Source organism: Pyxicephalus adspersus, chromosome 5, assembly GCF_032062135.1.
Source record: "Pyxicephalus adspersus chromosome 5, UCB_Pads_2.0, whole genome shotgun sequence".
NCBI lineage: Eukaryota > Metazoa > Chordata > Amphibia > Anura > Pyxicephalidae > Pyxicephalus > Pyxicephalus adspersus.
Window position 1 is genome coordinate 84,772,534 of NC_092862.1, and position 21,758 is coordinate 84,794,291.

Genomic DNA, 21,758 nt, shown 5'->3' on the forward strand with positions numbered 1-21,758 from the left:
AGTGATTTGGTACCATGTATCTTCCTGCCAACCCTGGTGTGCCCAAGGACTGCAACCTGGCAGTAACCAGCAACGCAACATCTTCACCACTAGAGGCTCTGGAAAAGACCTGGTTACTGCTTAGACTCTGCTCCTTGGCCCTACTCAGGCTCACACTATTTCTGTGCAAGCCGTAGCGCCCCTAGTGGCCCTGTCTCTCCAAGCATGATAACTTCCATTACATAGTTTGGTGTCATCTGCAAACACTGAAATGGTACTTTTAATCCTGAACTCTCTATCCATTTACAGATTGATTTTTCTAAACCTTTTGCCCCTAACTTGCTACTTGTCTACCTGCTTACCTACTTCCTCATAAAATAACAGTAAATTTGTTTGATAACTTTGGCCTTTCTTGAGTCCATGCTGACTGTCACGTATTATTTTATTTTATAGCAGAAACTCCTCCATGTGGTTCTTTATCAAACTCTCCCCAGGACCCTTCCAACTATGGACGGTAAACTTACCGGACTGCAGTTACATGCTAATGTCTTTGCTTCCTTTTTTAAGATAGGTACCACATTGGCCTTACACCAATTCATTGGTACTATGCCAGTAATTAAAGGGTCTCTAAAAATTATTGCTGCTCGTGTTTATATTGTAGAGAATATTTAACTGTCCTGATTACCAATGTCATCAGGAATAAAATAAGTTACTTTGTAATTACTGTTTTTCCTCTTGTTGCCACAGTAAAGGAAGTTAAAAAAATACTATCCATAAAAACTTATAAACACTTTAGAATTCATAAGTAAACTTGAAAGTTCATTTTTATTGTTTTAGATAATTGGAGACTGTGGGCAATAAATTTAGATCAACATGGTTTCTTTCCTTTCTTTTCCTTTTTTTTTTTTTTTTTTTTTTTTTTTTTACAAATGATAAATCTTCTTTACTGTTAACCCCTGGGTTTCATCTGTGACACTACTTGATGTTAAGATGTTTACCAGAGGTTTTCCAGAGGCCTTGCATAAAGAGCCCTTAACATTATCTCTCTCTTAGCTTGATGATTGTAGTGAAGCTCTACTGATTTCAGCCAATAAATAAGGTGCAAGCAAAATCTTTTTTTTTTTTTTTCCTTGAATGTTATTGGGTTTTCTTTGTAAATGGAATTTTCACTACATTCACTAAGCCAAGTGAATTATCCCTTGCTAAGTAAAAATTGACTTTGCTAAATGACACAATTCGGCCTAAATTTCTAGTTTAGTGAATCAACCCTGTTGCCATGAGGGTGCTCATCATTTTATATATGCATCACATTTGCCCTTTCTACATACTGTTTACTACAAGAGCAACAGATCTGATTACCAAAACTAAAAAGCTCTGTAAACTTGGTTCTGCTGATTCCAAAATGAACCTTATTAGCATCCTCATCTTTAGACCTATATAAACTCAATATGTGTGCTACAGCATCTAATTCTACTTCATGAAAAATTGAAGTGTAGAAATACTCCACATTAATTCATACACTTAGACTTTCACCCTAAACAGTGCAAAACATCACCTCTATCTAATATGAAGGAGGGTAATGATATACCAAGGGCTTTAAGCTATTGTCCACATTTTTCCAGATGCCTAGAGATACTCACTATAGCCAAAACATGTGGTCTTCCTTGTGGGGCCACAGGGGTCTTGGGGATTTTTTTTAAATTAAAATAAAACACAGGTATATTATATCCATGGACCCAGATTAAATAATTTTTAACTAATGATGATTATTTGATGCTGCCAAGCCAAATTAAGCAGAGCATCAATGACCATAGATCAAAATGGGACTATTCTCTGAAGTAAGCTATTTTATTGCAGTTTTCTATGGAAATTTACCACTTACCACAGAGAAGGACTTCTCTTATGCAGTGGCTCAGTTCTGGAAGATGACATCCTGCAAGTCCTTTCTTCCTCTCAAGCAATTCCTATTGTGGCAGTGTACTAGATTCACTGTCAGTGGAAAGTCCCTAGTCCCAACATTATTCTAATCTTTTAATCAGTTTGCTAGAGCTTTTGGTGATTTTGCTGTGCCTGATTCAGTGGACTAACATTTGCCACATTTTACTACTTTTTACTGCAAAGGTGTATCTATCAGTAATATTGGCAAAAAGTATTTACTGTATTTACTGTGTTTAAAAGTTTATTTTTAATATATATTTTTTTTGTTTTTCTAACTTAGGCAAATATGCCATGAGAGATCTGGTCCATCGTCTTCCTGGTGGGAACAACTGCAACACCCTTTCTAGCAAGGCTATGTCTGATGACACTGTCACTGCTATATGCTGCACCCTGCATGAAGTTATAACTAAAAATATGGAAAATGCCAAAGCCTTACGAGATGCAGGAGGCATTGAAAAACTTGTTGGAATATCGAAGAGCAAAGGAGACAAGTATGCTAACTTGTGCTTCTACAATGTATACAATATACAGTATATTAAATGATACTTTAAATTTTAAATAGTAACCTTCGATGGAGCTTTTATAATAGATAGGCATGTATATTCTTGATAAATAATGACTGATTTTCTCTGGTAGAGTACTAACCTAATAGTAGTCTTCATTTTTACCCTAAAGGACAGATTATTTTAATAAATAAGAAGGAATGAGAGTAATGAGTTAAACATGGTAGATTTATAGACATATGTAGTTAAAAGGATTATTCAATCTGAAATGACAATACTTCCTTTTATATAAAATGTTAAATATTATAACAGTATACATACAGACTTTGGTGCTAAGGATTACATAAACCATTTTCAAATAGCCTTCTATTATTTATTCCTCTTTCTATGACAAAATATGTAAAATGTAACAATTTGTATATTTGGTTGCAATATTATAAAAACAGTTGTATCAGATTTGGCATAAATGGGTGCAAACCTATACACAATGGATATACTCCAACTTTGTAGGTACACAATTTTTCAGTAGTTTTTATTGATTGATAAAGTACTAAAAGATAAACCATAAAGTAAGTTTTACCAACAGTAGAAAAAGTACACATTGCTTCTCTTTAGACAGTGTAAATAAATCATGATATACTGGTAAACAATGAGTAACAGGGTAATCTAATAACTATAAGCATATTATTATAAACTAATAAATATAAGTTATATTTTGGAGGAATAATGGGACATGTTGTTAAGTGTGGAAATAAAAGAATGATAATGGAAATTACATAAAAGGAGGAGTAGGGGGTGCAATATTTCAGGGGGCATATAGATCAGTAGACTCTCAGAGGAAAAAAGGAGGTAGGAAGGATGTAAAAAAGCTAATCAGACAGAGATTGGATCAGGGGTTAATCCATGCCAACACCCTATAAAACACATACAAAAATATACCTTCTAAATAATGGGAAATCACCAAGACTTTAAGGGCAACAGTTTCAATTTTATTATTTATTTTTATCTTTAAAAAAAAATCCTTTGCCACCAACATGTGGACACAATCAAACAACAAATTATGACAGTACAACAATATGTTTTGATCCCTATATATAACAGCATATTCCCTAAATGTTTCACTTTTACTCACTGTGTTTCACAGATAACTTTCTACAGATAACTTTCTACAGGTAACATTTAAAGTGGGAATATTCACTTTCTGCAAATATCAATAATTATATCATGCGGTTATTTGAATCAATAACACAGCTCAACAAAAAATTTTTTTTTTATTTGCTAAGGATTTTTTAATATATTTATTGTATTTCAGGCCTGGTGAATCCAGAAATGAGTTTCATTGAATTGGCTCTAGTTCTTGTGATACAGGAAACGGAATAGACGATTTTACTAACAGCAAATGTTCGCACAGCATAATTTATCAATCTTTACACCAATGTTTTGCATTTTGCATATTAAATGTATCATTATATTAATGAAACATTCATTTGCCTTCTTTTTATTCATACATTTTCTTTTTTTATAGAAATATGAGTTCTCCAAGAAGAAGTTGTTTAAATGACCCTAATGTATTTTGCTACATTTGTGGTGAATTTTCTCAGCAAAAACAGAAAAGAAACATTACAGAAACAAGCATATCTTACATATTTTAGTATTAAACTGGGCAACCAAGATAAGTATTGGGCCCCCACATATGATATGCAAAACTTGTGTAGAGTGTCTACATCAGTGGAAAAATGGAAAACCGAAAAGTTTGAAATTTGGTGTACCAATGGTATGGCGAGAGCCCAAAAATCATCATAATGATTAATATTTTTTGTGCTGTGAATGTAAAAGGTTTCAATCATTACAAGAAAAACAAGTGGGAGTACCCTGATTTGGAATCAGCAAGACGACCTGTGCCGCATGGTGCTGATGTTCCCATACCAGTGTTCAGTACACTCCCTGATATTCCTGTATCCGACATGGAGGATACACAGGGTTTGGAGTGTAATCCGGGCGTCAGCAGTGGATGTGAATATAAAGAAAGTGTTTCATCAAACCAGCAGTTCTCCCAAGAGGAGCTCAATGATTTAATACGTGACCTAAGTCTGTCAAAACAAGCTTCTGACCTTTTAGCATCCAGGCTAAAAGATAAGAACTGTCTGAGACCGAAAGTTAAAATAACAGTTTATAGGACAAGAGAGGTGACACTCCCACCATATTTCAGTGAAGATGGAGACTTTGGGCCAGATTTATTAAAGCTCTCCAAGGCTGGAGAGAATACACTTTCACCAGTGAAGCTAGGTGATCAAGCAAACCTGGAATGGATTTCTGCTAGCAAATGCTTTGAATCCTGGACCAGATCCATCCCAGGTCTGTTGGATTACCTAGCTTCACTGGTGAAAGTGTATTCTCTCCAGCCTTGGAGAGCTTTATTAAATCAGGGCCTATTGTGTACTGTTGTAACATCCCTGGACTACTAGCTCATATGGGATTACCAAAATACCATGCAGAAGACTGGAGGCTTTTTATAGACAGTTCCATTCGAAGTTTGAAATCTGTTTTACTGTATAATGGCAACTGCTATGCATCAATTCCAGTTGGTCACTCAACAAAACTTAGAGGAATATGAAAATATCAAAATGGCCTTACTAAAGCTTTGCTATCTTTTTCACCAATAGTCCTTATGTGAATATGTGTATATATGCCTACTTGGACAGCAAAGTGGATACACAAAGTACCCATGTTTCATCTGCTTGTGGGATAGCAGAGCAAAGCAGGATCACTGGAAAAAAATGGCATGGCCTCCAAGGGAAAACATGAAAAAAGGCGCAGAGAACATAATAAATGAGCCAATGGTTGAGAAAGAAAAAATCATTCTCCGTCCACTACACATAAAATTGGGATTAATGAAGCATCTTGTTAGAGCTCTGAACAAGTACGGTGATTGCTTCAAATACATTTGTAGATTCTTCCCTGGATTGAGTACTGAAAAATAAATAAAAAAATATTTGATGGACCCCAGATTCGGAAATTGATAAATGAGTCAAATTTCACAAGTTACATGACTGATACTGAAGCTTCTGCCTGGCACAGCTATGTCATGGTTGTCAAGAACTTCTTGGGTAACCATAAAGCACAAAATTATGAAAAACTGGTACAAAACGTGCTCTTAAACGTTATAAATTTGGGCGCTACTATGAGCATAAAGGTACAATATCTCCATAGCCATTTGCAAAAATTTCCAGAAAACCTTGGCGATTTTAGTGAGGAACAAGCGGAGAAGTTTTATCAAGATATAGAGGTGATGAAAGAAAGGTATCAGGGCAGATGGGATAGACACATGATGGCAGACTACTGCTGGAGCCTTCAACTTGATTGTCCTGATCATCAGCATAAAAGGAAGTGACATCTTTGTGATTAGTTCTGTAAATATACTGAATATAGAATATATTGACATTATGTGTTTCAAAAATTTAATTTTGGTATTGTAGGCATATCTAGTAAAATGTTGCTTAATTTTCATGTTTCATTAGTTTTCTATGAGGTTATTATTGAGGTCAATATTTCAAAAACTAGAGCCAATCTTGCAAAACCATATTTGGGATCTGTGCATCAAACATAACCTAAAAGGACTTAATTTTTGTTTGGCAAGAAAATGTTTGTTGATCAGTGTAATCATTCTGTCAAACAATATTATCATTGTTGACACCAGGCTACTGTTATGTCACGGATTTAATTTGTGACAGTTTATGCAAATATTGATGGGTTGAATTTGAAGTGTACAAAGAGAGATAACACAAAGACTTGAATGATTATACTATTTAATAATAAGATAGATAAACAAAACAATGCAATACTGTAATAACAATTAATAAGCTGTAACAAAAGATACTTAGCTGCGGAAGAAAACTGAATTCACCCAAAGATTCTGCTGGAAATCAATAACTTGGCAGATGATCAAAGAAACATGTTGCATCCAGCTAGTTCTGGTCAAGACTAGTTCATTAGGTATGGCACTGTGTTTTTAACTACTCAGGAAGGAACTAAGACAATGGCCGGTGTTTGACCAGTACTGACCCCTAATCATCCTTAAACCAGTATTTTACCTTATAAGGATACCAGTTAAAGGATATGCAGCATTCCTTTAGGATGACCTTATATATGGTATACATATGCCAGTATATACTGGTAAAGCATTTTTGTTGTTGAGACATAATTGATATTAAATAAATTGTGCTAACCCTACAGCCACAAAGCAAGAGTGTGAGATACACATAGTATCTCAAAGTCGGAGCATGATGTGAATATTTATAAGTGTCTACATAATTGACTAATTTAAGTGGAATTCAAGCTGGTATATAGCTGGTATATATATATATATATATATATATATATATATATATATATATATATATATATATATAATGTACTGTATATAGTTTCCTGAATCCCATTGTGTCCTTTTTTTCCCCAATGCCAAACCCAAATAAAGGTGAAAAGCTCTGTGTCACAGACATATATACCAACACTATATAACCTAAATAAGTTAAATAAACCTATTAATCACCCTTTTTTATTTAATGTAATTGGCATTAAAGTTGGTGGAATTAAATTGAATTAGGGGCAAAAGTTCTTTCAATCAAATTTCAGCAGATTTTTACTATCTCTACTAGTAAGGTCCACTCTATTTATTTATTTATCTATTTATTAGGTCAACTCTAATAAAGTGGACAGTGATTGTATCAAGATATCTAAACCAAAGTTCTGGACTAACTAATATACAATATCTTTCATCAGTTAAAATGCATACACAGCTACTGCAGAATACTATCATTCCTTGTCTTGCCATTCCAAGCTTCTTTGTCAGAAACAATAACAACCACAAAGGCTGATAAATGTTCACTATCTTACTGGTCTACTTTGAAATTGTTTAGAGTAAAACAAGACCAGTTGTCAATTTCTGCCTCTCCTGTATCACATGTGGGGATGCTGTCTGTATGCTGTTATGAGTTCCTTACTACCATAGATGATCTGATGGGGAGTTACTAATTTAATAATTAGATAACCATTCACATAAATCCACCTGCTAACTTTAGGCAACTTTTGTACTGTATTAGTTTTAAGTGTATCTTACTGTAATAATTCAAGAAAGTTTCTGGTATTTGATACATAACTGCTTTATTTCCTAAAAAGCTACCATTCTCCCTGATGCTCCCTCTCCACATTTTTCTTTTCAATACACTTCTTTGATAGAGGCAGTAGATAAGCCTTTGGAAAGCGTTTGTGCTCGATGAATACTAGGGATAAATCAATAATACTGGGCCTACAGGAATAGTTGAATGATGCTGGCTAATATTCTGTCTGGAAGAAGAGCTGCACTGGACCATAGATTGGTAGGGTTTGCACAGTATGACATAAAAAAATGCCTATTTTATTTTACAAGGAACAAATTATTGTAAATAAAAATGAAGTTACAGATTATTAATGTACCTTTGCAACAAGTAAAGTATGCAGATGGTAATATATTATCCCTTTCTGAAATTTTAGTTGCCAGCAGAGAGGCTTACAGATGTGTATGGAGGGTATCATTACTTAACATGATTCATCTTGTTAAAGATATAGAGAGTTATTATAAAGTGCACAATATAGGGCTACAAAAGGTAAGGGATTACAATCTGTAAAGGTATAAGCAAAAAAAAAAACGAGAAATTTTTTTTTTACCATACTGAAAGTATGTGGGATTGATGTAAATTTGTAAGAGCATATATTCTATTATGTTATTCAGGTAAGATAAAAAGGCGAAAGTTTGCATTCCTTTTTTTGTATTATTTTTATTAAACTGTACATAAGTTTTCTTGTATAATTTGTACATTTACATTAAGCATTTATAAATTCTTTTCAAAACAGGCATTCACCAAAAGTTGTAAAGGCAGCATCTCAGGTTCTTAACAGCATGTGGCAGTACAGAGATCTCAGAAACCTTTACAAAAAGGTACGTTATAAATATGTTATTTTTACCAGACATTGCTACATTATTACATGAACACTCAACATTACATGAACACAAAAAGGTATGGTAACATGTCTGTCAAAACATGTATTTGAAAATATATTGTTCTTGGGTGTTGTATCCTAATTAGAAACAAAATGCTAATTTTACTCATTTTACTCAATACTCATTTTAAGAAAATTGTGGCCATAAATTAGGTGTACACAGGTACTTTACTTTTAATAAAAATTGATAAAGATGATTTTAACCAGAAAGTTCTAAGGCCCTAAAGCAGCAATGAACCAGAAATGTGTAAGCATTGCTGTAATGCGCCTGGGCACACAAACCACAGCCAACTCCAAAAGTCCTTTTATCGAGTTTTATTATAGTCATAAAACAAGACAAGGGTTTTTACAGATGTCATGTCCGATAAGCGTAGTTCAGGAGGGAAAGGCAAAGGCAGGTCAGAACAATCCGAGGTCGGCAGGCAGCAGACAAGAGAGGTCACAAACAATCCGAGGTCAGGACAGGCAGAGTTCAGGCAAGAGTCAGGTATCAGACCAGGTCGCTATTATAATGACAAATTGGAGAAACATTAACCAACACAAAGAACGTACCCAAGCACACTGTGTACACAGAGGCCTATTGCGGGCAATGGTGTTCAGTACAGGTTCTCCCTAAATGGCCAGAGTGACCAATGACCTTGCGCCACCTGGCGCCATTTGATTGGAGGGTAACTGAATCCCCTGAGGCCGATTGGCCACAGGGATTTTTAAACTAACTATGTCCCTCAGGGGGTACAAGAGGCACGCGTGGTAGCGCGTGCACCTCTTCCCACAGAACCCCTGGGACGTGCCCTACTTTGCACATCCAAAGGAGTGCTGAGAACAGGACTTTCTGTATGTTCATGTCCATAGAGATGCAAGGGATGCCGCCTGGCCGAACAGTAGTTTGGCCAGGACAGATCCCTCCGCCTGCAGAGAGAGACACGCTGCGAGCAGGGCAGCAGCCTCGGCCATGATGCTGCCTGCTGTAGCGGCGTCTCCCTCTGCGGCTGGGATCCCTAGGGATGCCGCGGGCTCGCAGGACAGGTAAGTTCCTTACAATTGCCTTAAAAAAGGGTTGTGTTGGTTGTGATGGGTCTATGACTGTTCCCGATTGCTAGGAACTTCCAGTATATGATATGAGATGTGAGGAATGGGCAGTTTTTTTTACAGTTCCCCAGATAACTATTGGTCCTCTTTTCCTGTGTCTATGGAAAATAATCGGTCCTGTATGGCTTTATGCACTGTTCTAAATTGTCTGTCCCACAGACATATCATGTTTGCCTGTAATGTCTGAGGACAGGTTTATTTGTTAAAACAAAAGGCTTACATTTAGTATTTAGTTTCTTCAAAGTCCTTTGGTAAAAATCCCTGTGCATACCAAATCTGGGTATAACCCCAAACAACCCTCCAGTTTCTGATATTCATCTGCCAGCTGCCCCAACCTATGCTTGGGTATGTCACTGGCTGAAACCTCCTGGACAGATTTTTCCATATTTTTGGTGTCCCTTGGCAAAGACCAAATTCTTTATTTCTATACCTTCAAGAAGCCAATCCCTGTCTATTATTCAATTAATGTCCCTAATTGTGTAAGTGATCAATAATGAATTGAGAGAGGTCTCCAAAACAGGAAGCAGTATTTTAAATGGTGTCTAACTAAATCTGTAGAGTACTAGTACTCTGTACTAGTAGGATCAGTAGGATCTACAAGGCATCCAAACATGTGGTGAGTATTATAGGGTCAGAGACACTTTTACTAGAGACAGCTTGTGCAAGGTGATAGCATCTTGTTAAACATTAACCAAATTAGTTCACCTTCCATCTGTTTCAGGATTTTTGTCCCATTATTAATTTACATTAAAAAAAATGTTTTATCCTCTTTTGAAAGCACTGACAAACTGACTAAAGTGATAAAACAAAAAAAAAAAACACCGGGTGGTAGTACTATTTGACAAAAGGGACATGTAGTTGTCAAATAACTCCCTGGCTCCTGGTGGCTTTAGGTTTCTGCTCTGAATTACTTGCCGTGTAGCTTGAAGCTCGGCTCGCTGCACACACAAGAACTGGGCATGTCTCTAGGAGTTACATCTACCAATCAGCGAGGGGGTTCGTTGTCTCCATGGAAGTCCGCTGTGGAGTCGGCCGTACCCATCTCTGTACGGATGGCAGGTCCTGGACAGCACAAGGTAAGTATGCGTCATACTCTACAAGTATGCTGGCCGTATTTGCTGATTATGGCAGAAGCTTACCATCCACTAAGTGCTTGGCTTCGGTCTCTTCTTGGACACTTGTTACACTGTTCTTGTAAACTTTTATATTAACTTACGTTATCAGCTAACTTTGTGATTTCCCTGTATGTGCTATATTTTTTCCTAACCTGCTTCACCGTGAACTATATGTACTTTTTTAACTTACTTCTACTAAATAGACTGACATATAGTCTAGTTGCATCCAGGATGGCAGACTTTAACAGTTTCCAGTAGGGGGGGTCTACACGAGGTTATATATACACCTCTATACCTCTATATACACGAGGTTCACACAATCTTTACAAAACATCTATACATTTTTCTACTTGAATCCAACCAGAAAAATGTATGAATCTTAGGTGCAGGCCGGATAAATCTTGTGTAAAAAAAAAAAAAAAAAAGTAAAGGGTTGCCCACCTGTTGTACCAAGAGTGTCAGAATACGAATGTTTATTATTTCCCAATTGTCGTCAAAAGGGCAATGTAGGTTTTTTGATGCTTTGATGTCAGTTAGAAGTAAGATTTGTATTTCAATATTTTTAATAAACATTTTCAAAACAAATTATAGAGGTTAAAAATAATAGCATAAATGCTCAAAAAACAAAATCAACAAAGGATCAAACAACTGCTATTAGAAAGCAAAGACACACCTGAATGGAACATAATTTAGTACAATCTATCTGTAAACATAACCAGAAGTAACAGTCTAAACCACCGATGAAACCTATAAAGGACTACAATTGGAAAAATATAGGATAAATATACAAGAAGAAAAACATGAATATGAAGTAGAAATTAGGACAAGAAGAGAAATACAGAAAGACCTTCCCCCTTAGGTTAAGTAGAATTTTAGGAGTGAATATTGTTCTATGGGTCCTAGGTCTCAAGAATATTTTAATTAAATGGGAACATCTGTTTATTACCTAATCCTCATCCAATTTATGTTTCACAAAATCACAAAAAAGTAGTTGGGTGAGATGATTAAACAAAGGTAAAACTGTTTTAAAAAAACAGGGCACTCTTTGAAATTAGCCTTAGTAGTTGAATAAATTAGGTTACAATCCAGTTACACTGGCATAGTGCCTTCAGCCTTGCAATATTGGGCCTGATTCATCAATGAAATGCACGTACGCTCGACACGCATACGTACGCGCCAGTCAGCAACCTCTATTAGCGCAAGTCGGGCCCGAGTTCTAGTGAACTCGCCTGCCTGTTTCCTGCAAAGATCTCAAATACGCCAATTAATGCAATTAATTTTCTGCTGCGCGATTCAGAAGGAGATGTTAACCTCAATGAAGAGGTGATAGCAACTGATTAGCCCACACCTGCGCCTTGTTCTGTGCGCATCTTCAGTCCATTTTACAGGTCAGTTTGAATCTTTAATGCTTGATGTTTTTTTGTAAGTGTTACTTTTTTATGTTACATTCTACTCAATCACAAACTTGCTTCATTTATAGTTACATTTGTTGCACTTCTTGTTACTTATTCTTTGGTTGCAACACTGCAAACTAATTGCTATCAAGCTGGATATATAATAAGTGGCACTTTCAAATATATCATCACACAATAGTATGAGTGTAAAAAAATATGTGAACAAACATTTGTGACCTCATAAAAATTTTGTTCCAGTTTGACTTTAGCGAAATCAAATATTTTAGTAAAGGATTATAGGCAAACATGTTATAATACATGTATTAAGGAACATTTAGTGATTTCACTTGTGCATACTTATGCAATACATATGCATTTTAATTAGTACTATTTTAACTGGACTGGTTTGTGTGTGTATGTGTGTGTGTGTGTGTGGGGGGGGGTAAGGAAGTTTGCTTGGATGGTATGCATTGATGTGATTTTTTGTAATCCTCATGATCGTTAGCTTCATCTGTTGCTGCAATGTTTTTGTGCCTGGTTTGTAATGACAGTTTCTGTAGTTTAGCAATTCTTCAGCAATGTGTTGTCATTTTTTCCACAAGTATTGAGTACAAATGTCTGCATGGTTTCCACACCAAACTCCTACTTGACCCCCCTTGTTGCCTTTGTCCCATATTGGTATTTGAATGTATTATGTACATATTCCTTTTCTAAATAAATTGTCATGATTTTATTTCTTTTTTTTGTTTGTTTGTTTGTTTTTTTTATAGCCTGAGATTTGTCCCCATACAACTCCTGTCTTCATTTGTAGTTGTGTTATAGGTTTGTTGTCATTGTGCTGTGCTTCCTGATCTTAGCACTATTGTATACAAACACACTTCCACTTGCTGTCCAAACTGTTTGTCAACTAGTTGTCCAGGTGAGTTGCATACTCATTCTAACACACCTGATGGTGATGGAAAGAGGTCAAGGTTGCCTAGCACAACTTCAAAGCACATTGCCAAGCTCACAAGCAGGGTCAGGCACTCTTAGAAATGAACAGATGTTGTGTTGTTGCTTAACTTAATGCTAATAAATAGTGGAGTGTATGCATTATTTAGGTGTTTACACAACAATTAGTACTAGTATTTCAAACTTCCAAGGTCTAATCCACTTTGTGCCAAACCTTTTCTTGCTTTTTCATCCTTTCAGGGTATTTTTGCAGATTTGAATGGCATTTTAAATCTTGGCCCACTATATATAATTGACTTACTCACCTCAGCTTGGTAGTGGAAGCACATAAAGGTGGATTCCTTCTTTTAACCAGACGCAATATCCTCCATGAATGTTGATTGTAGCCAAGCCCATGACATCAGAAATCCTAGGAAGAAATAGGCAATCTTTTCAATGTGAAGCAATATGGTCCAAAAAGCCCTCTTTGCCTAATTCTTCCTATAATTTCTCTTTTCTATGTATATGTACACACATCTAAATGCATACCTACATGTTTGGCTTTATGTGCACTCATGTCTATACATACATGAGTGCATATGAAGCAAAACATGCAATATACACAAACAAAAAACAAACTTACCTTAATGAGGACTGTGCAAAAGTGCGGTGCATTTTTCAACTGATAAAACAGTTCAGGCACACGTAACGGGTCCGCCGTGGTGCACAACTATGAGCTACACGCTCCTGAAGTTTGGCGCACAACCCTGCGCATCAAACAACTGAGTTTTAATAAGACAATTGTGCTGTTTTTAGCCTTACAAATAATTCAGAGGAAGGAACAGCTTAAAAACAATCACAATTGTCTTTTTAAACTGTGTGTCCTGGGAAATTGGAAAGGAGATCAAATAACAAACCCCCAAAAAACAAACGACAACATTTTACAAACAACTTTATTCAAAAGAAACATTTGCTAAAAGGTCACAATAATATATAAAAACACATCAAAACCAAAAAACTAAAAAAAACACACATCACTAAACTTTGCACTAAATGACAAAAAAATTAAAAAATAACAAACAAAACACATGTAAACCCACACTTCCATGTAAAGCGAAAATAGTTCAAAAATGGCCCAACAAATATTGCATTCAAAAAATACTTACCAAACCAATATGCAGTTTTGCCCTATCAAGAGTGGGAAACTGCACTAGAAAATATTTATGCAGGACAAACTTTGAAAAGTAGTAATAAAGGCAGAATTTTGCAATCAAACAATATGGCCACAAACACAATAACATAGCATTAAAATTGACTTCAAAATTGCAAAAAAGACATTAAAACATTCAAAGTAAAAAAAATAAAAAAGAAGCTATTGTGCTAAATGGTAAGCAAAGTATCAAATGCAGCAACATAGATTCATTAGCATAACACACTAAACAACAACCCCTCCAAGAGAAAAAAAATACAAAAGGAAAAAGCAAGTTAAATAACACCCTTACATATGCTCAAATTTACGTGCACAGGTGATAGAAATTCACTTGCAATTAGCACTTGCGCAGTTTGTAGAGGAGCTGAACTCAGTTAACTCTTGCCTAACAGGAAAGAAATAAATGTAAAATATGTTTTTTTCTTAGCGCATATAGATGTTTTAAACATTTGAACAGCACAAACATTTTTTTAGGGCTAAGGGTAATATATGTGCCATTAGAAAGAATGCTTTTTTAGGGGAACAGTGACTTTTAATGCAAGCTCGCCAGTGTCAAACTGCCGGGGATGCGCGGCTCCAGCAGCAAGATCATTTTGGTTACTAACTTCCACGCGAATACGCCAGTGCCTGAAATTTAGTTGATAAATTGATCGAAGGCTTCCGAATTTGGATCGCGATTACAAATGCGGGAGTGAGCTTCCGATTTTGCTTGATGAATCAGCCTTTCCATACCAGCATTCCCTTTAACAAAGGTCTTACAGCAATTAGGAACTGTCTTGCAAGAAATCTGCCACAACATAAACATCAAAACTTCTTCATACTCTCACTTTTGAAATGTATCTTGAAGAGGAATATCTTCACTTTCAATGAAACCATGTACAGAAGCAAGTAGTCATGATGGGAACTAGGTGTGCACCATCTTATGCAAACCTGTACCTGGGTGAATGGGAAAGGGAACTATTTAAGACCTTAGAAGCCAGTCCATATGCCAATAAAATCCATCTATGATAACGCTATATAGATGATATCCTCAACTTGCAGACAGGCCCAAGGGAGAAGTTAAATTAATTTTTTAACATCATACAAATCAGCGACTTCAACCTCCGATTTACCTTGTACGCGAATCCTACCGCATACCGTTTCTGGACGTATACATCATCAACAACCAAAATATTAGTTGTAAAACTCCTAGGAAGAGGTTATTCCAATAGAATTTTGAAGAGGCCATATCGAAAGGCAAACAAACATACGAGACAACAGCTATTATCCAATTCCAAAGATGATACCATCGATCAAAAGACTCAAACCAGATTTATCATGAGATCCATTTCTCAGCATAAGCACCTTAAGCAAACATTGGAACATTCCCAGCGATGACCCTTCCCTACATAAATTTGTAGGTGTCAAACCCCAATTTCTATTTAAAAATCTTTATCACTTAAAGATCAGCTAGTTCAGAGCCACTTTCAGACAACTCCACCCCCCAATGAAGGTACCTTAATGTGGACACTGTACACAGTGTCGCTGGATTCAAGAAGCCATATGTATACTACTCCCAAATGGCAAAGTACATTACCCTAATCACCACATCAGCTGCACCACCCTTGGAGTAAAATACCTTATTCTATGTAAATGTGCTTCTTTCTACATTGGGAAAACAAAAGGTGCCTTTAAAAAGATGATTTATGAACACATCCACTCTAATATGTCAGGAAAAATCATTACACCCATCGGTTACCATGTAGGTACTCAACATAAATTCAATCCGGATAGGGTTATCTTCTATAGCCTTGAATATATTGCTAACAATCCACGAGAAGGCAACCTGGACACTAAACTGTTACAGGCTGAATGTAAATGGATCTCAAACTTTCCAGCAACAAAACATCCAGGTCTTAATGATTTGGTCAGTTTTAAACCCTTCCTACTAAATTCCTAAAACTTTACTATCGAGAATCACATCCTCTCTATTTATATACTTTCCACCAACTTATCCTTACATTTATATCTTTTTTTGTGTAATGTAGGTAAATATTTACATATATAACTTTAATCTCTATGTTTTACAAAAGACAACACCTTCTCCAATGGTAAGGATACCCTTAATATATCTTCAACCACCATAGACATCTTTTAGCAATGCTTAATAGTTTAAGCATGGTTACTATAATTCAAATTTCAAATGATGTTATGTTTTGAAATTACTGTTTATTTGTCTCCATATCATTTTGGTTATTATACCATACTGCAGCCTTATCTAATTATGTCTCCCATACACACACTCTCTCCCTTCTTCCTCTCCACAGCCCGACCTAAGCATGTCCCTCACTCACACACTCACGCAGTAACTCCCCTTCTTCCCACAAACATTCCTTCATACTGTCTAGGGGAAATACATTTGGGGAGTCAGAAATGGAAAAGGATCTGGGGGTTCTGATAGATCATAGACTTAATAACAGCATGCTATGTCAAGATGCAATATCTAAAGCTAGTAAAGTACTTTGTTGTATCAAAAGAGGAATAGACTGCAGAGTTTGGGACATAATCCTGCCCATGTACAAAGCATTGGTCAGACCACATCTGGAATATGCACCTATGAGGAAGATTAGCTGAACTGAATCTATTCTCCCTTGACAAGAGACGTTTAAGGGGGGATATGATCACCCTGTATAAATATATAAATGGTCCATATAGAGAACTTTCTTCCCAATTATTCTCTTTGAGATCATTACAAAGAACAAGAGGGCACTCTTTGTGTGGAAAAGAAGTTTAAGCTCTGTATAAGGAAGGAATTTCTCAATGTAAGGCCTGTTAAAATGTGGAATCAGCTCCCTCAGGATATAGCTTCACCAATTTCTATAGATTGCTTTTAGAAAAAGCTGGATGCTTTTCTAGAAGCACAGAATATAACTGGGTATTAGGGCTTTAAAGTTGAAGCAAATTGTACCAGGGTTTTTTTTTTTGCCTTCCTCTGGCTCAACTATGTCCAAAGGGTTTTATATCTGGGATGTATTTATTTCCCTAGTGGTTAAACTTGATTGACTTATGTCTTTTTTCAACCTAACTTACTATGTAACTATCCAACAATGGGGCTTGTACATCGACATCATCGGCAGCACAGTTTGATAGCTGTGTGTGTACCCCAAATTTCATCTCCCTACCTTTAAAAAATTTCAAGATATCTGCAGTTCAGTTTTGCCACTGTGACGTCACCTGGGAAACTGAACTGCAGTCCTCTGCAGTTCCACTACAATGTCCAGGAATTACAGGTGATGAATGGGGACTTGTCCCCATTCATCACATGTAGTGCCCTGTATTTTTAGATAGTGAAACTCTATCTAAGAATACGTAGTAGAAGCACAGCACGGCAACCGCGATTGCTGTTGCAGCGCTGCAATATGTATTCTTAGATAAGGTTTCACTATCTAAGAATACACAGCACTACAGGGGATGAATGTGGACTTGTCCCCATTCATCACCTGTAATTCCTGAACATTGTAGTGGAACCGCAGTTCAGTTTCCCATGTGACGTCACAGTGGCAAAACTAAACTGCAGATGACCTCTGCAGTTCTACTACAATCTCTGGGCACTACAAGGGTTGAATGGGGACTTGTCCCCATTCATCCCCTTTAGTGCCCTGTATTCTTAGATGGCGAAACTCTATCTAAGATTACATAGTAAAATCACAGCACGGCAAGAGCGATTGCTCTTGCAGCGCTGTTCTATGTTTTCTTAGATAGAGTTTCACTATCTAAGAATACACAGCACTACAGGGGATGAATGGGGACTTGTATCAGAATTTGCTCACGTGCAGTAGATGAAGGGAGAAGGAAAGAATTCCTCCTCCATGCAAATTTCAGTCACTGATTGACAGTTTGGGTGTAATGCGCCTGGGCACACAGACCACAGCCATCTCCAAGAACCCTTTTGTCAAGTTTTATTGGTAGTCATAAAACAAGGTAAGGGTTAATATAAACCAACACAAAGAATGCACCCAAGCACACTGTACTCACAGAGACCTATAGCGGGCAATGGTGTTCAGGAGTGCCCAATGACCCTGCGCCACCTGGCCCCATTTGATTGGAGGGTAACTAAATTCAAACTAACTATGTCCCGCCCCGCGGCGAGGCAGCCGAGTGCCACGCCCTCGGAGGGTACAAGAGGCACAAGTGGTAGCGCGCGCACCTCTTCCCACAGCACCCTTGGGATGTGCCCTACATTGCACCTCCACAGGAGTTCTGAGAACAGGACTTTCTGTAATCACATCCATAGAGATGATGGGGATGCCGCCTGGCCAAACAGTAGCACCTTACAAGAGTCCAGGATCCTCTCAACTTCATATTCGGGTGCTCCCTGCACCTCCACTTGCGGAGGGGGATCTGAAAATGGGGGCAACAAACTTTAATAAAGAGACATGGAAGGTGTCTATCCCCCTAAAAGAACTAGGAACCTTTACTCTATAGGTCAATCTATTAATCTTTTCTGATATTGGGAACAGGCCGATAAATTTGGGTCCTAGCTTGGCTGAGGGTTGGCGGAGGGGAATTTTGCGGGTAGACACCCAAACCAGATCACCCGGTTGGAACTGGGGCTCAGGGGATCTATGGCGATCTGCAAACCTCTTCTGCTGGGCTACTGCCTCTCTAAGATTACTTTGGACCTGGTTCCAAACAGATCGGGAATGTTCTACCCACTCGTTAAGGACGGGAAGATCAGAGGGTGGACCTGACAGAGAGGACACTTTGGGACTCCGACCCCGACACATATAAACGGAGAGATCCTGGTGGAGGAGTGTTCTGCGTTGTTATATGCCACCTCCGCAAAGGGGGGATAGTCAGCCCATCTCTCCTGGCAACCAGATACAAAGCTCCGGAGATATAATTCAAGGCTTCATACACAGGCTTCAGAGTATAGGCAGACGTCCCTGAGGGGGGTCTTTCAGTCAAAAAATTAGCCAGCTACACAGCTCTAAGTTACAACTGACAGGTGGCAGCAGCAGGAGGAGGAGGCAGTGGGCATTGAGACAGAACGGGGACCGCATTGGTAACTGGCATCTAGAGCTGGGTGTAGTGCATCATCAATGCCACCTAGATGTCTGTAATACTATTTTTAAGAATGGAGTACTGACAGGTGGCAGCGGCAACAGCAGGAGGAGTAGGCGGTGGGCCCTGAGACGGATCATGGACAGAATTGGTAACTGGCATGTAGAGCTGGGTATTGGGTAGGCATGAGTAGGAGCCGGTGGGCCCTGAGACAGAGCAAGGACAGCATTAGAGGTTGAGGCCATCACTTATATGGACAGTGTAGAAGCTGTAGCTAATGGAGACATGAATGGATGATAAGATTCCAATCTGTCCCTACCTACTATGTAGCAAAACCACCTGAAAGGGAACAGGCTTGGCGGAATCAGCAGGGAAAGAACACCCTGTTGAGCTTGAGTCCAGTCTGGCATCTAGAGCTGGGTACTGGGCAGTGGGCAGGCGGCAGCAGTAACAGCATGAGGAGAAGGCAGCAGGCCCTGAGGCGGAGTGTGGACAGCATTAGAGGTTGAGGCCATCATCCTTTATTGACATTGTAGAAGGTGTAGCTATTGGAGACATAATTGGATGAATGAGATTCCTACTGTCCCTACAGTGGCGGTGGTCCTTGAGACGGAGTGTGGATGGCTGTGTTTCTCCTCCTGCTATTACTGCTGCCGCCTGCCCACTGCCCAGTACCCAGCTCTAGATGCCAGTTACCAATGCTGTCCACGCTCTGTCTCAGAGCCCACCGCCTCCTCTTTCTGCTGTTCCTGCTGCACGCCCCAGGCTTGATCAATATGAGCCATCAGGATGCAGGTATAGTTCTGATGAGCCAGCTGATTCGAGTGGGTGGCATCTTTAACCGTGGAGCGCAGCTCGAAGCAGAAGTGGAAGTGCATGTCAATCAAATCAAATTGGTGCAAATCTGCCAGAGTGGCACTGTAGAAATTCCCTTCTATGATGTCCCAGCGCACATTAGGAATTGGGTACTCTAGCACTACAGCAGCTTTAAATCCCACAGGCATGGCCATGTCGCATATCACCAGACATTTGGGGCTCAGCACCTCGGTGAGTCGAATAAACAGGTGGTCCAGGTTGGTTTTGTACATTTGCAGTGATTGCTCATGATACCTGATAACATCCTATATACACGAGTTGATGATGACAACGTCGGGCTGAGGTCCCTGTTTGAAGTCGGCCAGCACTCTCTCTATGTACTCTGAAGAGACACGGGTCAGGAAATAGAACTGTACAAGGCTGTGGTCAGTTCTGTAATGACGCACTTCGCGGTGAATTATGCCATTGTGCATTTCACCCAGGGATCCCCCAATGTGTCATTTGCAAATGACATCTCACTCTTCCCTTTAAGCTGCTTCTCAGTCTCATTACTCAGTCCAAACTCATCATTCTGCAGTATTTTCACAAGATCTTTGTTGACGGATCTTTGAATGGAGTCTCCCAGGACGGCCACATACTTGTTGTGGAGAAGTCTCGGGACGTCTGCTGAGCTGAATAACTTTATGGCTCAATGTGGTCATCCAGGGCCTCTCGATTCCCGTTACACATACCGGTGTCTCCCATCTCATCCCCCTGACATATACATAGGGACTGCTGTCCCACTTTCCAGTTCCAAGGTACCATACATAGAAATTGAGTCTGATAAAGCGTGGTACTGATGGATGAAGCAGAAGACATTGCCTTCTACATTTAAATCACAAATTTCAGCCCCTGTTGAGCTTGAGTCTAGTCTGGCATCTAGAGCTGGGTACTGGGCAGTGGTCATGCGGCAGCAGAAAGAGCAGGAACAGAAGGCGGTGGGCCCTGAAAAGTGTGGATGGCATTGTTAACTGGCATCTAGAGCTGGGTACTGGGAGGGGGAGGCAGTGGGCCCTGAGACAGAGCAAGGACGGCATTAGTGGTTGAGGCCATCACCTATATGGACAGTGTAGAAGCTGTAGCTACTGGAGACAATGTTGCGTAGGGGACTGCCTTTTCCTATCTACTAGCTGTAACTTTGTAAAATGCGGCATGGACAGCATTGTTAACTGGCATCTACAGCTGGGTACTGAGCAGGCAGCAGCAATAACAGCAGGAGGAAAAGGTGGTGGGCCCTGAGACAGAGTGCGGACAGCATTTGTAGGTGGCAGCATCCAAAGCTGGGTACTGGACAGGCAGAAGCAGTAATAGCATTAAGAGGATGAGGTAAGCCCTGAGACGGTTCAAGGATGGCTTTAAGATTGAGGCTATCACCAACATGGAGAGTGTAAAAGCTGTAGCTGCTGGAGACATTGCTGTGTACGGGACTGCCTTTTCCTATCTCCTAGCTGTAACTTTGTAAAATGTGGCATGGACAGCATTGTTAACTGGCATCTACAGCTGGGTACTGGGCAGGCAGCAGCAGTAACAGCAGGAGGAAGAAGTGGTGGCATTGAGACGGGGTGTGGACAGCATTTGTAACCGGCATCTAGAGCTTGGTACTAGGCAGATAGCAGCAGTAACAGCATGAGGAGGAGGAGGTAAACCCTGAGACGGATCAAGG

The 21,758-nt window shown here is 38.7% G+C and overlaps 1 protein-coding gene across 1 annotated transcript in view; it reads left to right on the top strand.

The window, feature by feature from the left end:
- The window catches only part of CTNND2 (catenin delta 2), a 538,472-nt gene that overhangs the window by 450,988 nt on the left and 65,726 nt on the right, over positions 1–21,758 (top strand). The window contains exons 18-19 of the mRNA XM_072413368.1: positions 2,198–2,408; positions 8,313–8,397. Of these exons, the coding sequence (XP_072269469.1) occupies positions 2,198–2,408; positions 8,313–8,397 (296 nt within the window). The remainder of the gene's footprint in view (positions 1–2,197; positions 2,409–8,312; positions 8,398–21,758) is intronic.